Raw genomic sequence first — 15776 nt, 5'->3', positions numbered from 1 at the left:
ACCTCTTTCTCCTCTAGGGCGGATCGTCCCCTGGCCTCCCCTGTATGTGAGAGACGGGGCCGGCGCCTCGAGCGGAGCCGGACCGTGGGAGGGTTGAGCCGGGAGCCGCCGCGGGTGGAAAGGAGGCTGCGGGGAGTGCTTCCTTCCTACTGCCCGCACTGCCTGGTGCGGCAGCCCCAGCATGGAAGCCATCGCCAAATACGACTTCAAAGCTACAGCAGACGACGAGCTGAGCTTCAAACGGGGGGATATACTTAAGGTAAGTGGAGGGTAAGGGATTGGGGATTCCCGTTTTTTGCCCTCCCCTCTCTGACTTCTGTCTGGTCAGTCACTTCCTGTCCATTGGACCTGGCTTTTGCTGGGAACTCAGTGGAGGATTAATAGGGTACCCTAGGATTTCCTCAAGCCCAGGCTGGCCAGAGCAGATGCTGTTTCCTTTCTGTGTTAATCATGTCCCAAAGTCTTTCCTCCTCTCTTCTCAAACTGTGGAATATTTGAAAACTTAGTCTGCAAATAAGCAGAAGAATACAGTACAGTGTACTCTGTGCTGAATTTCCTTCCACAATAGATTGCCCTTTAAAGTTATCAAGATCAGTGTGGTGGTCCTTTCCTTTGCCTACTGCCAAAGATTCTGGTGTCAAGAACAGTGATTAGGTTTTTTTCTTAGTAGATAATATTTTAGCATTAGGCTGTCAAATGTTGGTGCTGAATTTTGTCTTCTGGCCTGATGAATGTGAATGAATGGCTTTATGTTTAATGAATCTGTGCAGATGTAAGTGTATGTTTGAATGCATTAGAGGAATTTTGATCTATAGTTCTTTCAATATATCAAAAGCTTTTTAAAACCCCTCTTTAAAGAACTTTGATAAATAAAGGAATTTCTAAAACTTTATTTAAAATAACACGCAGAACAAGCCCAAAAATTCAGTTGTGGGGAGAGTAAAATGTAAATCTGTAGTGATTTAGCTTCAGTGAAGCATAGTTCTAAGCTTGATTATTTCCAACTAGTAAGAGCTTTTTTTGCGTCATGTAATTGAGTTTTATTCAGAGTTAGTATTACACCATGATTGTATAAGATGGGCATTTTTTTCCAAGCGTGATACATTTACTACAGAAGTATGTTAAGATGTGATTTCTAAAATGCTTTGAGTAGAAATTGCCTTGAGTAGTGCCAATTTTGCAGATGCAGGGCTGTGACTGTGCACGTTGACAAATAACTCCTGCAGGCCTCAGTGGGATTACTTATCTGCTTAACATTTTTACCAGGGAAGGGCTTGATTTAGTACTACTTTAAGATAAGTTGGAAAAAAGTTCTCTACTTGTAAACTTACACGGTTGGCATTTCAGTAATATGGCTTTGTTAGAAATGCAGTACTATTGCATGGCTGCAAAAATGCATCCTGCCTTGAAACTGTACTTTCGAAATAGTTGTATCTGCTATGTCTTTCACATCCCTGGCCCATAATGGGCCTAAAATCACCTGTTAGACCTGTGTACCTCAATTCTCATATTTGTGTAATTACCATAATATTTCCTTTTGTTGTTTTGAAATGTTCAGAACTGTCATAACACTAGATTTCTTCTGTGATAACTTTGTTTATTTTCTGTTTTCAGTCACTGCTAACTGCCCTCAGCTTTTGTGGTGTATTTGAAGAAGAGAATAGTTGAAGTTAACTTGTAGAAAATGCTGAATGGAAAGGAAAACAAATATAAGAATCAGTTGTATTTGCCTTTCACTTTGTAGAAATTAATTTTCGTCAGGCGTACCAGATCTGTTTCTTTAGTATTACACTTGTGATTGAAAAGTCTCAGAGTATCCCATTCATGTGTGTCATGTAATCCATTTTATTTATCAAGTCAATTCTGCTGCCCTTGAATGAGTGAATTGGAAAGAGACATAAACTTGTAGCACGTTGAATACTGCTATGCACTTCAGTCATGAGACAGATTTTGCTGACACGTGTGTATCTTCACACACCTAGGCTTCTCCAAATCTAGCTATTACCTAGCTTTACTAATCTTGATACAGCTTTGGAAGGCATAGTAAATCTGATGGCATATATAATGATGGCAGGAAATTGTTTTGTAGAGAAATGTTATGCCTTAACCACACTAAGGAAGGAACACAATCTGTAACCCTTTATTTCCCACTCCTTAAAAGTTCATGTTTCTCTATTTGCATAGAGAAGGCAAAGGTGCACCCAGTCTGACTTCATGTGATTTCAGCAGATAACTTGGCTATGATGTCATGGTGCCACTATTGCTGAACACCAATGTATTCCAGGCTTGATTGAATAGCATTTGAACTGTGGTTGTTAGTAATCTTGTGGCAGAATTCCAAAAGTGAGTGAAGATAGTTGACCTTTGACTTGCAGTTGTAAAACAGCTGAGTGAAGAGGAAAAGTGATTGGCCTTTTCTTTTGTGGGCAGTATGTCATAAAAGCTGCTTCTATGGTTTTTGCATCCCTTGCAGTACACTGGATCCTCATACTGGTTTAGTGATTCTGTAGCAGAGCACGGTGTTGCCATTCAGGAGGTAAAAACTGGCAGCTTTCTTCAAGCTGCTTTAATGTTCTAAATGCTACTTGCCTTGCCTTTGCCAGAGGAAAGAAAGGTTGCTGTTTCCTTCTGTGTCCTCTGATTACAGTACAGTGCTGCAGTTCTCAAGTTCACCATTCTTTTCATGAACTAGTGGCTGCTTCATAAAACTTGGTGCCTGGCATCCTATCAAGTGTGTGAAGATAGCCTGTGTCATTATTAACAGCAACAGAAGTTTGAAGAATTCCTACTTGAAATTTTGATTACTGTTTTTCACTATGAGTAGTTAACAGTTGTCATGATGCTTTTTCAGTCTTTTCCCTGTTCACTTGCTGTATTCATTGAGACTTGGTAACTTCAGTTTCTATCTATATTTGTTATTCAAGCTCTGAGTACCCAAAACCTTATGTATTTCTAGCAACTTCTGGTTTTGTTGGCCTTTGTGCTAACTGGAAAGTATCCAGACCTGAAGTGTGCTGATGTTTGCTGGTGGTTTGGCAGGAGTAAAGCGGGAAGAATAGAAAAATTGTAAGACACAACCAGCCAAGATCTCTTTTTCTCTATTCTTTCTATATCCAGTCTGAAGTATAGTTTAATATGAAGCTACTCTGCTAACTATTTCTGAAATGGTAGTATGAAATAACTAACCATACTAATGAATATCTTGAATGTTAGAATTGTTTAAAACAAAATAAAATAGGCCACTGCTGTTTCCTCTTTTTCCTTCTTCTTTCCCAGAGCTGGGGCATAGCTGGTAAGTGATCTTCTGAAGAAGCAAATTAGTTCCTGTTTTCAGTGGTTGTCAGCATAATTCAAGAGTACTTGCTGATTATTTTTGAATAAAATTATTTGGATGGCATTTTAACAGAAGAGCCTTTTATCTTTAATTTTGAGGTTTTCACTTTTGTATGACACACAAACCAGCTTTCCTGGTTCCCTGGAATTCTGATTTTGATCACTTGACAGCACCATTCAGCAAAACCAGGGTTTCTTTTCCTACCCTAAATCTACACTTGACAGTTACCTCAAGGTTCTGTTCATGTGACTGTTTAACGGTTGACTTATTTTAACTCTTGCGTGCTGTGTGCTACCTGAAGCCTTTTGGCCTACAAGTGTTTTACTTTGTTTATGAAGTAGTTAAGTGTTAGTTCCCTAACAACACTTAAAATCTCATGCTGAGCAAAAAGGAAGTGGTGTATTGTAAAATTCATCTTGTTCTTCCAGTTTAAATTAATTCACCAAACTATTAAAGGCAACATTAGCATGTTTTCACAATTGCTGAGATTGAACTCTTATATTATTTTAAGGTTATTATACTGATGCTGTCAGTTTTCCATATTTGCTGGCTGCCTCTGAATGAAAATTTTTGCTAAACGGTTAGTGATTTTATTTATATATGCTGGAAGCTTTGGAAAATCAAAGGTAGTTATGGGATCGTAACAATAAACTCCTTTGGGAGGGGAGGGAAAAAAAAAAAAGCAACATATTTGAGGCCCTGTACGTAAAGGGTAGCAGCAGAGTATTTGTCATCATGTGGACTGATCATGAGAATTAATTTTGCTTGAGTTTTTCCTGTGTGTGCATTGCTTCATGTTTCTTCTGGTCTGTGGTGCTGAATTGCAGGTTTGACAGCAGAATAGAGATAAAGCATTAGCAGAACTGAGGGCAGGCGTTGCAGCCATCTGCACAAAGGATTGCGGACTTTGGATGAATTCTTAGCCTGTGCTTATTTCTGTCTATCAAGGGTATGATGCCTTGGTGTTCAAGCTAGCTCCTATGAAGGTGATGATTAACAAGATGTGTGGCAAAGGATATTCCCCTTCTCCCCACCTGTCCCTGCTCCCCTCATTCAGTACTGGTGGGGAAGGCGCTAACTAAAGAGGTGAAGGTGAGACTTCTGAATTTGATGTTTAGGTACAAAAGAGAGTAAAGATCTCTATTCTTCTTCTGAACACTAACATTTATGAACTAGGAGTTGAACTTGTGTTTAATAATCCGTTTTACCAGAGCACTGGTGAAAAGTGGCACTTGTTTTCAGTGCTTTATTTCTTCCTGCCTTCATTTAACAATTTGTTAGGAAAGCTGCCATCAGTCCGTGCCATTTCCAGTTTTCTCTTAAAAATTCAAAATGCAGATGAGTAGTGAGTTGTATGTGTTCTGCATTTCTACGCAGATCAGCAAACTGATACTGCAGTACTTTGATGCACAGGATCTTATCTGCAGCTTTGTCCTGCAGCAGTTCTCGCTCTTTCATTTCCTTTGCTGGCTCTGCAGTGGCAATTAACTAACATTCTCTTCCAAGCTGGGCTAGCGTCACTGACCAGAATATAGACAAGGAAATAAAAATGTGTTTTACATACTTCAGGTTTTTGGAGAAAAGAAAGACAGGAAGATACTTCCTGTGGCTTTTCTCATTACCTACAGCATAGGGAATACTATATAAAGTTATTCCTTTCAAATATACATATCCTTTTAGATAAACATCACTGCCAGTCTCCATCTGTCACGCCTCAAGCTGCATTCTGTTGGTCAGGATCTAGGCTCATTTTCTGCTGAATATGTAAATGCTGATCATGAGTGATATATGCAAAATTCAGAATCATCTTGTGGCACCTCACAAGGGTAGGTGTTCAAGTGGAGCAGAAAAATGGCTATGAAGCAGCCTGTATGTGTTGGAGCCTGAGCTTTTCTCATGTATTATATGCCTGATTGGTGCCACCATCTGACAACTTGAGTGAGAATTGCTTTAACAAACTTTAAAATGTGTTTTTCATGGTGGCTGGTGCTGAGCACATAGGATTGTACAGCTAAGCTCTAATAATACAAGAAATGAACTGACAGTCTCCAAAACTGTTCATGATAATCATTTTTAGGGTGTTTACTATATTCCTAAAATGCAGATGCTACTCTGCGGTACTTCCTGATTAGTTACTAGATGAATATGAAATTTGCATTTTAAATTGACTTCATAATTTTCCTAAGCTTGTTTCTATCTTTGTGCTAAAATAGTGTTTTTCTTTAGATATTAAATAAAAGCTTGTTTTAAAAGTATCTTGGAGAGCCAAAGAGGCTTTCTTTTCCCCCCCTTGAGAAACAATTGCTTATTTGTATTTCTGTACCTGATCTTGAATCTTTTTGTTTCCAATTGTTTGTGTTTATGAAAGCAGAAAGGCAAGTCCTGTTATTGAAGATGCATCAGAACAGTTGTCCTCCCATTCCATAGGGGCAGGTGAGGATAGTGATTGGAATTAAGTAAAAGATAGGACAAATATTTCTGTCTAGAAAGTAGATTTTCTTTCAATTCACTAAGCTGTAGTTACATAACTACTCTAAAACGTCTTATTTAAATACTTTGTCTCTGGAATTTATACTTTCTGCATTGAGCCAACCTACTTCTTGCTCTAACTTGTATTAAAACTCTGTGGGTTTACACGTGGAAAAATAAAATGGTGCTGTATTTATGCAAAACTGCTTCCCTTGGGAGGAAAGGGGGAATTCTTCATGAGTTATGTATGAGCCAGCAGGTTCCGCTAAGCATTGCAGCCCTGCTAGTGCAGAAGACTTGTGGTCTAAGCAGTCAGCCCTCTAGTTTGTGAGAAATTGGCACCAGATTAAAAAAAAAAAGTAAACCTTGCTGATCTTGAATAAATTTTTCCATTGTAAACCCTTGTATGCAGTCAACTGGAGCATTATTCGCTTCTGTTATCTTCAGTTATTTCAGTGTAACTATGAAACCGTTTTTTACTATTTGGTCTGGTTCTCAGTTTCTGCTGTTAATAATAAATTATAGTCTGTTTGCAAAGCTGTGCCTTAGATTTCACGTTAAAGTGACTATTTCAGCATAGTGGGGAGGATTTTAAGCTGTAGAAGTGTGCACCTTCCTCTAGTTCTTGAAGATCTGCCAGTTTGTCTTGAGGGTTTTTTCTGAACACTTGTGTAGTTCTGGAACTTGTATTCTGATCTTTAATACTACTTGAGGGTGTAACTAATGAGGGAAACTTTCAAGTAAATTGCATTTAAAAAAAAATAAGGGGGGGGTGGCTGAAAGTTTGACCTGCAGTTGCAGGGGAAGGGAAAAAACGAATGCAAGGAGCAAAAATGTTTTCAAGACAAATATACTGAACACTTTAAAAAAGATTTAAAATATTTTCCTGACCCTGCCATGAAACTGTACTTCAAGCTTGGCAGATGAGTATCAGCTTGACAAACATACCTTACTGAGACAGTATCAGGAAAACCTGTTGTGTATATCTTTCACAGATAAATTTCATGTATTTTGTGGTTATTTGGTGCCTTGCATGTCTTCCAAGAATTGTTTGCTGAAGATGTATTTGTCCCTGAGAGGAATAAACTGTAGGCTGTAATAGTGTTGAGGCTCTCTTCTGACCTCAGGAATGGAGGAAGCAGAAGGTACTTGTTTTCTCCTTGCCTTCATTTCTGTCCTCTTCTTTAAAACCTGGTTTTTCAAAAGCTAATCTATGAGTTTTGACAACTTACACCCAAGTACTTTAACTCTCTTCCAGCATCAGGCTGTTGTGACGCTGTCTTACTCTTCAGCAGCGAATGATGCATTCCTTGGATTCTTCCTGAAAACTGCCTTTAAGATTAGGAATGTAACTTGGTCTCTGACAGGATTGACGGATGAAGGCTGTTGTGACTTACCTAGGAATATCCAGATTGAAACCAGCAACTCTCTTCACAGGCCGCAGAAAGATCCAACTGAGATAACCCAATTGATAACAGCTGTCTCAGCTTTCCTACCTTCTGTACCTTCCTTTACAGCCTGTTGTATTTGTAAACACTGCAAGCTATTTCCCACAGTCCGTTTAGTAAGGATGAAAAAGAAGAACTTGCATACAAAGAGGCTTCTGATGTTTCAATAAACTTCTTTGAGTTTTCTTTTCTTTGACAACCTGTGTTTAATTCCACCTGTCTCCTATCTGGATTACAAACGTGTGTAATAGTGCTATAAGACTAGATAGACTATTAATGATACTTGCATTGTGAGTAATAAGTCTCTTGTAAAGCTTGTTTGTTTAGAAGAGAGATTATTTTTGACTTTGCAAAAAGATGGAGGGATTAAATATACAGCAGTAAGTTGATAAAACAGATAATGTACAGTATGGTCAACTACAGAAATCTACCCGTGGGAGACGGAAGCAAATTGCAGATCAGCTTTCTGCAAAAGTGTGCACAACACAAGGATGTAGTTCTAGATCCTTCAGGGCTCTTTGAAGTCCTCACAAAGCAAAAACATTCACACTAATTTTTAAAGTTTGCTTTTTGCTGGATGTAGCTGTTTTTTTAGGACCGGAGTGAAAATGAGAAGTCTGGCCATACCTAATGTTGCAAAACTGCATTTTTCTCTTGGTCCCAGTCTCCAGAACTCCTTATTTAATAAAGGCAGCCAAGAGAGTTGGGAGTGCTGAAAGAAAAGATAGGCCATCATCTGAAATGGTGGTGCCTTTATGCCTTAACACAGAATGAGAAACTTTTCAGGCAGGAGCGTGCTTGGATTTAGCAAGTTTTTTCAGTTTCAGCATGGGCAGATTTAAGCTGACTTATATGATCTTCATGTCATGTTGCCAGCTACCAACACTAGTTGGCTTTCTCCTGTTTGTTGCCACAGATGGTATGAAATTTATTATACTTTTATAGGTTTTCTCCCATGGAAGTAAATTCTGGCTTTCCATTTTGGACACTGACTGTTTTCTCTTTCAATCCCATCCTAAGCCACTGAGGAATTTTCTTACATTGTTTGTTGATGAGGGCCTTTGTGGAGATGAGTAGCAGAAAACTTGAGATTCTTTATTTGAATGAAACAATCTCTGCAAAACCTAGAAAAGCTGGAGTCTTCTCAGGGCTTGTGCCTTGCAACTGTTCTAGTTCATCTCAATTAGTGGTTCATTTGTCTTCTGCGTGGAACTGTGTTTTCTGTCTTGCCAGTGATTAAATGGGAGGTCTGAGGAGAAGACTGCCTTTTGCTTTTATAGCTTTGCCAGGAAAGCCCAGTTTCCAAACAGCTGCTTGAAGATCAACTTAACTGGGTAGCTGTATGGCCGGGAAGGTTTTATGACTACATAACAACAATATTGTTGCAAACCATCAGGGACCAATTGATGTCTGTCGTGGTGCAAGATACAGATGTATTTAATATCGTTAGAGAAGATTTGATGCTGGTTTTTGTATATGTCAGCAAGACAGATTTCATATATTGGAGTCCTGGGAAGCCTTTATTTGTGTGAAAGTGTCAACGCGGTGAATTCAGGGAACTGGAAGATTTTGAAGGTATCCACATTAATGAATAGTTTAAACATCTGTTTTGTTATGTCGGAATGACCGACTCCTGTTCAGGGCCCTGTAGGGGAGTTTCTCGTGGTAAAGGCATTGATCTGATCAGGATCTCCCAGTAGGAGGGAATTCTAGGGACATAGCTTTTACTGAGAAACATAATGGAGATATTGTGCTACTATAACGTACTTGGGAGCTTAAAATTAGCCTGTGGTCAAATAATATACCCTAGGGTGTCAGTGACTTGCATTATGATATTCCAAGTTATTGCAACAGAGCCATAATGAGTTCTGTTCTTGTTTTTAATTTGTTCTTGACCTGGAACTGTTCTACTAATTAGAGTCTCTAATTAGGAGATGGTTTTACTTATCTCTGATCTTTTCCAAGAGGAACTTGGTGCCTCAGCTGTCTTAGGATTCTGGAGTAAGGTGATTACTACTTTTGGTATGCACCATGATTAGCATTAGTATCTGCATTATTCAAGGACAGTCTTTGATTTTATTTTTTTACTCATAGCCCAGGAAAGTAGCAGTAGACTTCTCTTGTAGAGCTCTGTATGTTTAGTAGTATGATATTTTTAAAGGTGGAAGGGGTAGAAGGCATGTGCCAGAACTTCCAGTTCTATTTTCTCTGCTCCTGTGATATTACAGTTCATACTGCTTTTTAAACTAAAAAAAAGTTCCTATATTAGTGCACTGTTTTTACTTCTTAATCCTGAGTGATGTTGGACAAGTGTTTTTCCCAAGCTGTGTGGCAGTGAGATCCAGTGACTACTGTGGGGTCAGTCTTTTAAGAAATACAGAGGTTTTTTTACATTTAAATGTTTAATTTGCCTTGTATGGAGCAAATCATGCATTCATTAATGCTATTTTATTAACCTTGAACTGGAAGAGGAACTTAATAACATAAGGAGGAATTTTTGAAAGTGTCACTTCAACATGCTATTGTGCTGTTTTTTCTTTTTATGCCCCTTCCCTGGTGCATAATTCAGAACATTGCTTTCAGTAGCCACGCAGAGCTGTGGTATTGGCCCTTTCCTAAGGCAGACGCCAGGTCAAACTTGTTTTAGAGGTCTTTGGCCTTGCACTTCTCTAGATTAAGTCAGAGTAGAAACACTGTGTTGATGCTGAAATGAGCATGTATTGTGTACCATTAAACAACTCTCTGGCTTGGGTGTAATTCTTACTGCTTGGCTGGTCAAGCTTCTTCCTTGAGCAGAGGAGCTTCTGGTGTTTCTGCATTTTGCCATTCATAAGGGCTTCTGACACTTGGTATTGTCTTCATTGTGGGGGTAGATGTAGGCCAGTCACAATAATGATTCTTGCTTTAGGGGAGCAATCCATACCATGTATCATTATTTCCTTGTTAATGGTCCGGGCATCCCTCTTTCCAACTCTTCGTCATTAAGTATCGGTTCTTTTTTCAGTGTAGTGAGGAATGCATATTTTTACAGGCTTTGGAGTAGGATGTAGTTTTTCTTTTTTTGAAAGGCTGAACTTTCCAGTTGTGCCAGAAGTAATTGAGCTGCTTATGTTCAACTTGAGTTCATTGTAATTCTGAATTTTGTTATTCCAACTCTGTGAGTATAGAATTGGGGATGTTTCATTCAGTTGTGCAATTGGTTTTCCAGAAATCGAATTGTAATCCAGTGATAAGTTTGGAGAAGAAAAAAAACAAATTAGTCTTGGAGTAAATCAACACCTTTAGCCACAATGTAGGCTAAATCTAGATGTAACTGAAAGATTTCTGAGATATAATAGAAATTCCAGTCTGAAAGCAATCATACATCGCATCATAAAATTTATTGTAAATTAAAGATCAACATGAGATGTTGGTACACCCAACTTAGTCTCTATTTTTATAGAATGTTATGCATTTACCCTAGAGAGGTTTATATATGTGAAGGACATGAATCAATGTGAAAGTCCTGAAGAAGCTTTGTGCTGAAAAGGATAGTGGATTTGGCATCTTTATGAAAGCTGAGGTTGATTGTGATCAGTTTATTGTGCATCCTCAATCATTTTATTAGAAAAACTTACTGTGTTGAGAAAACTGATGCACAACTTGTATGCCTCATGATCCAGTAGCTAAGAAAACCTGGAAGTGAACGGCTTATATCTCAAACGAGTTCGTTCAGGCACTCTGTAGATTTACAGAAGCAACTGAGCGTAACCAGTTGGAACTGTTTGTTATTGGCTTCCAAAATTAGTATAAACACTTCTGAAAACAACTTAAGGTGTAGAATTGTGATCAAATTCATTTTCGCAAAAGTTTAGTTGCAAAATCAACGAATTCCAGTTTTTTTTGGTGAAACATCTTTGTTTTGTTGACTGTTTTTTAAAAGTTATTGGTTCCCTCCATGTTCAGGAGTTTGAATTTAGAGTGTACCTAGTGGTTTTGGATAGTGAGTTTTTTAGTGCATGTCATTTGAAATTGTTATCTTGTTACCCTAGGAAAATCTGACAAGGTGGAAATAACCAAAGCTGAATGAAAACTCTTTGGTCTATCAGAACAATCTTAGGTGGTTGAAGTGGCTTGGAAGTGTCAGTGACAAGGGGCTGTTTGAGCTGGCCTTAAACTTCAGATTCATAGTGCTATGCCATAGTGCGTAAAGCAGACCAGAAACAGAGGAGAGCTGTGACTTCATTGGAAGATAGGTGCTCAGTATACATTTCTTGGCTTTTAAAAGCAGCCCTCTAAAAATACTTCTCCATTACTGGTGTATTTATTCTCCTCTTTTGCTCCTCCATTCAGTGTTGTGTGCAGGTGTCAGTATCACTGATGCTTATATAATGTTGTACAATAAAACTACACCTCGTTTCTCCTCATTTGATAGTTTTATGAGGTTGGATATGCTCTGTGAAATGTTTCAAGTGAGTATAATGCTCTAGAGCTGTTTCAAGTGAGTATAATGCTCTAGAGCTGTTTCAAGTGAGTATAATGCTCTAGAGCTGATGTAAGCTCCCTTCATCTTGCTTAGTTTGATATGTTGTGCTTTTTGGTACATTGTTATGCTTTTGTGAAGGTTTGCAAGATCTGTGTGCTTACATTATGCAAATATGACAGGAATGAGTCAGATGATATTCAGTGCTGTGCTCTGAAACTGTTTGCAAATGTCTTCCTCTGGCGTGTGCGTGTCCCCTTAAAGAGGAAGTCTGAGCAGCTTTGCAGGGACTGGATAACAGGAAAAGTTCTCTTACATGTTGTGACTCTGGAGATCAGCCAGACCAAGTACCTGTGCATTTCCTCTCCAGCTAGAGATGTTGCTAAACATAACTCAGTAAAATCAGATTCTGCTATAAAAATCAAAGATCTGCTAGATGAAAGTTGTCACTCTGCAGCTGATAGATCTCTTTTCTGATGGATATAATTGTGGCTTCTTATTGGTAAATTAGTTATCTTCTAGGTGCCCCAAATATGTTTTTTATACGTTGGAAAACTGAGTTCTTATGTCCTGCTAAGCCAAAATATAACCGTATGCACTGAAATTGTCTTGATAGGGAGAGCTGTAGCCTTCATTAATTTATTTTCTTTGTTTTTTCAGTCAATGTTAATCTATAATTGAATTTATAGTCAATATCTGAAGGTGTCTCATCTTAAGCAAGGGTTGTTTATAACTGTGGTTGGATTAAGATTCTGATAGAAAGCAAAAAAAAGCCAGCCCTGCCGGAAGGCTGTAATTCTCTATTAACAGCCATACTGACCTTTTTATGTCTGCAAGGTTGTCTGAGCAGCCTGGTGGAACTGATGTGAGTTGGGTCTCTCGAGTCGGGGAACATCCCCAAATGGAAGGGGCTTTTAAGTGACTTTTTCAGATCATCTTATCTTCCCCACAAAGCAGTGTTTAACTTAACATATAAAATGCACAGATGAGAGGTTGAGGCAGCAAGTCATGCAAAAGTGCAGGTGGAGTTTGGGTAATAGAAGGAGCTTTGCGTGAATACCAAGTTATTAATTGTGGTTGTATTTGTTTTATAGAATTGCGAGGGCTGCAGGAGTTTGAACAGGCTTCTTGTGGTCTGAGTTGAGGAATACTGTAAAATTATTTGGTAAAAGCAGATACATGCAAAATACTTATGTCTTATGGGAGTTATGAGAGTAATCAGTCTAAACTGGAAGATGAACCTGCTTGGTAAGAGATGGAATCTTGTGGTGCTTTTTTAGTTTTTCACAGGAGCTTTTATAGCTTACCCTTCTGCTCAATTTCACATCAAACCTCAAAGGTGTTACGTGGCAGGCTTTGATTTAGAGAGCCTAGGGCTTTTGCTGATCTACACAGTAGAGCTCTCTTTTCCTAGGAGGAAAGTTGGTACCTGCTAGCTGCTTGAAAAGAGTTTTCCCATCTTTCTCATAACCACCAGTCTGAATGTAATTCCTTGGGTGATTTCTTTCTTGCTTTTCCTTAAATGTTGTTTAATTTCAAGGCATATTCCTGACCCAGGATAGAGCTAAAGTATTACACACTTAGCCCACACAGGTTTCCCTATTGCCAATTCTTGGCCATGTTCCAGAAGTAGCTGGATAGTGGCTGCTATAACTCAGCTTTTTGTACGTTTGAGGCTATTTCGTGCTTCCCTGTGTGTGTTCATATCCTAAAAAGAGAAGAGTTGAGGCATCACTGCATGCTGGATCTATTAATACATTTAAATTACATTTATTAATTAATAAATCGTATTTATTAATACATTAAAATCATCCCTTCCCTGTAACTGCTTTGTCCAACTACTTGCAGATGCAAATCGTTACCCTAACAGTGTTTATCCGCCTTACAATATAAATCAGTAAGCAGTCTCTTGTCATGTGCAGTCTTGGAATCCTTGATTTAAAATTACTTTGACTTTTTTATATTACGTAGTGTGGATTTGGAGGTGCTTGTTTCTGCCTTCCAGTATGCTGTGTTAAAGTTGTTAAATAGGTACAAATCTTGCAAAATATTGACTTATGCTGTGGTGAACCTTGAAAAGTTGCCTATTCTAGGAAATTGGCCTCCTGCTATCTGATTTCACGCTTTTTCCATCTGTCTCATTGTGAAGAGATTAGGGTTGATCTGAGCTATTTGTGTGAGGCAGCTTATGGTGATCTTATTATTCTGATCTCATTGTGTTTGGTCTCTAGATTTGAGGTCCTGATTTTAACCCTTCGACAGTTGCAGAAAATTTAGTGAAAAGGTAGTTGAGATTAAATACATCATCCCAAAATCAAGTTCTCAAAGATTTTGGGTTTTTTGTCTGTACAGTGTAGCTAAAATGATGAATAAACAAACTCTTAAGTTTATAAAGGATGAAATTCTACCTGTATATAACAAATAAGTATCTCCTCATCTCATTTCAGTTATACAAAAATTAATGCTGGAAGGTGTGTAGTCATATACTTTAAATGAAGGAGAGACTACTGAATGGGAGCATAGCATTCCCTGGCTTTTCAGTATATACAGCTCATTTTTTTCCTATCATTACTGGAGGGTCAGCCTTGATTTTTGAATCGTTGACCTTCTACTCCTTGATAAAAGGTCTCTTCTGCACTGGGATAATACATTTTGCTGAGAACACTAGTGCAGATATTTTCAGGTAGACTGAAATTAGGAAGACTACAAAAGGTCTGTCTGAAACTTGTGAAGGAAGCTTTCCTACGCAGCTTCAGACACCAGTTATGGAATACATGTTACTGCTTCTTCAGGCCTGGAAACAAAAGGGAAGCAAAATAAGTGAGCTAAAATAGGTGTTTTATCCACTCTGCTAAGCTTGAAGGGATAGCTAGAAACAACCTCTTTTCAGAGGGCCTGGAATTTATAGCATTCATGTTAGCAGCAGATTCAAGAATAGCAACCAGGAGACCTTAGTCTGACCACTACATAAAACCGGTTTTCTCAAAATTGTAGTTTTATTTAGATGCTTAAGGCAAGGTATATTCTGTTCTTTATGTACAAATGGCCTTATGTGCATTTGGGTTATTTGGAGAGTGTGGATTTTGAACTTGTGCAGCATAGCAGGATCTTACTCAGAATTCAGGTCAGTTTTCTTCACTAAAAAGAGTGGAGGATGACGAGAGCTCTCTAGGCCTCAGAACATTGCCTGTTCTTCACTGTGTGCTTCACTGGTGATTCCTCTTGCTGCTAAAGCTGAATCTAGCAGTGCAAATCTGTTTACTTTTTAAACAAAACTCAATAAGAAAGAACACTCGTTTGCAAGCAAATGACCATCCCCACTATACCTGAGTAAGCTAATCCATATGACACAAAAGAGAACTGACAAAATACTGTGATCTTCAATGCCTCCAAATTAAAAGTGCATTAAAATGGGATGTGTTATCTTCTGTTTCACTAATAACATCCTGAGCACTACAGCTAGTTATAAAAGACTGCTGGTCCTGGTCTTTTGTTGCTGTAAACTACTGCTAGGGAAAAACAACACTGCCCTTCTTTTTAAGAATTTGTTCTTGTGAATCCTGTAGGATTCTGCTCTATGCATGCACAAGCCAAGCTGTGGAGCTTAGGCTGTGGTAATGACCTTTCTTTATTTGTGCATTCTATTTTTATTAAGTTCTGAAATGGGACTGCTTTCACTGCAGTGTCCAAATGTTGACAGTTAAGCAATAATTCTTAGGTGATCCACTTTGTAAGAGATAGCATTCAGTTAAGCACCATAAAAGTTACTGAACACAATGTGAATCTCATGTCTGAGAGCCCATGCTTTCACTGAGACATCTGGGGATCTCCTGGCTAACTGAAGCCCAATTAAATTGCTAGCTGTATAACAGAAGTTTTACATCTTTCAACCTTCCTCCTGAAAATACACAATTTTGTGATATTTGTAGCTTAACCTTTATACAGGTGGCAGTAGTGAGAGAGACTAATGCGAGGGGAGAACTCGGTGATCAGCCTTTGCAAAGAGTGTAGGCAGAGCTGGTGAATTTGTAGTTTTTTATATATATATATAAAACGCATCTGT

General features: G+C 38.5%; 1 protein-coding gene across 1 annotated transcript in view; it reads left to right on the top strand.

The window, feature by feature from the left end:
- The first annotated feature begins 17 nt into the window (after positions 1 to 17).
- GRB2 (growth factor receptor bound protein 2) overlaps positions 18 to 15776 on the top strand; it is a 28718-nt gene continuing 12959 nt past the window's right edge. The window contains exon 1 of the mRNA XM_003211604.3: positions 18 to 259. Within this exon, the coding sequence (XP_003211652.1) occupies positions 182 to 259 (78 nt within the window). The 5' untranslated portion in view covers positions 18 to 181. The remainder of the gene's footprint in view (positions 260 to 15776) is intronic.

The sequence above is a fragment of the Meleagris gallopavo genome, chromosome 20, assembly GCF_000146605.3.
Source record: "Meleagris gallopavo isolate NT-WF06-2002-E0010 breed Aviagen turkey brand Nicholas breeding stock chromosome 20, Turkey_5.1, whole genome shotgun sequence".
In the NCBI taxonomy this organism is placed as follows: domain Eukaryota; kingdom Metazoa; phylum Chordata; class Aves; order Galliformes; family Phasianidae; genus Meleagris; species Meleagris gallopavo.
Note: the sequence above shows the minus strand (reverse complement) of the source record. Positions and strands in the feature narration are given on the sequence as shown.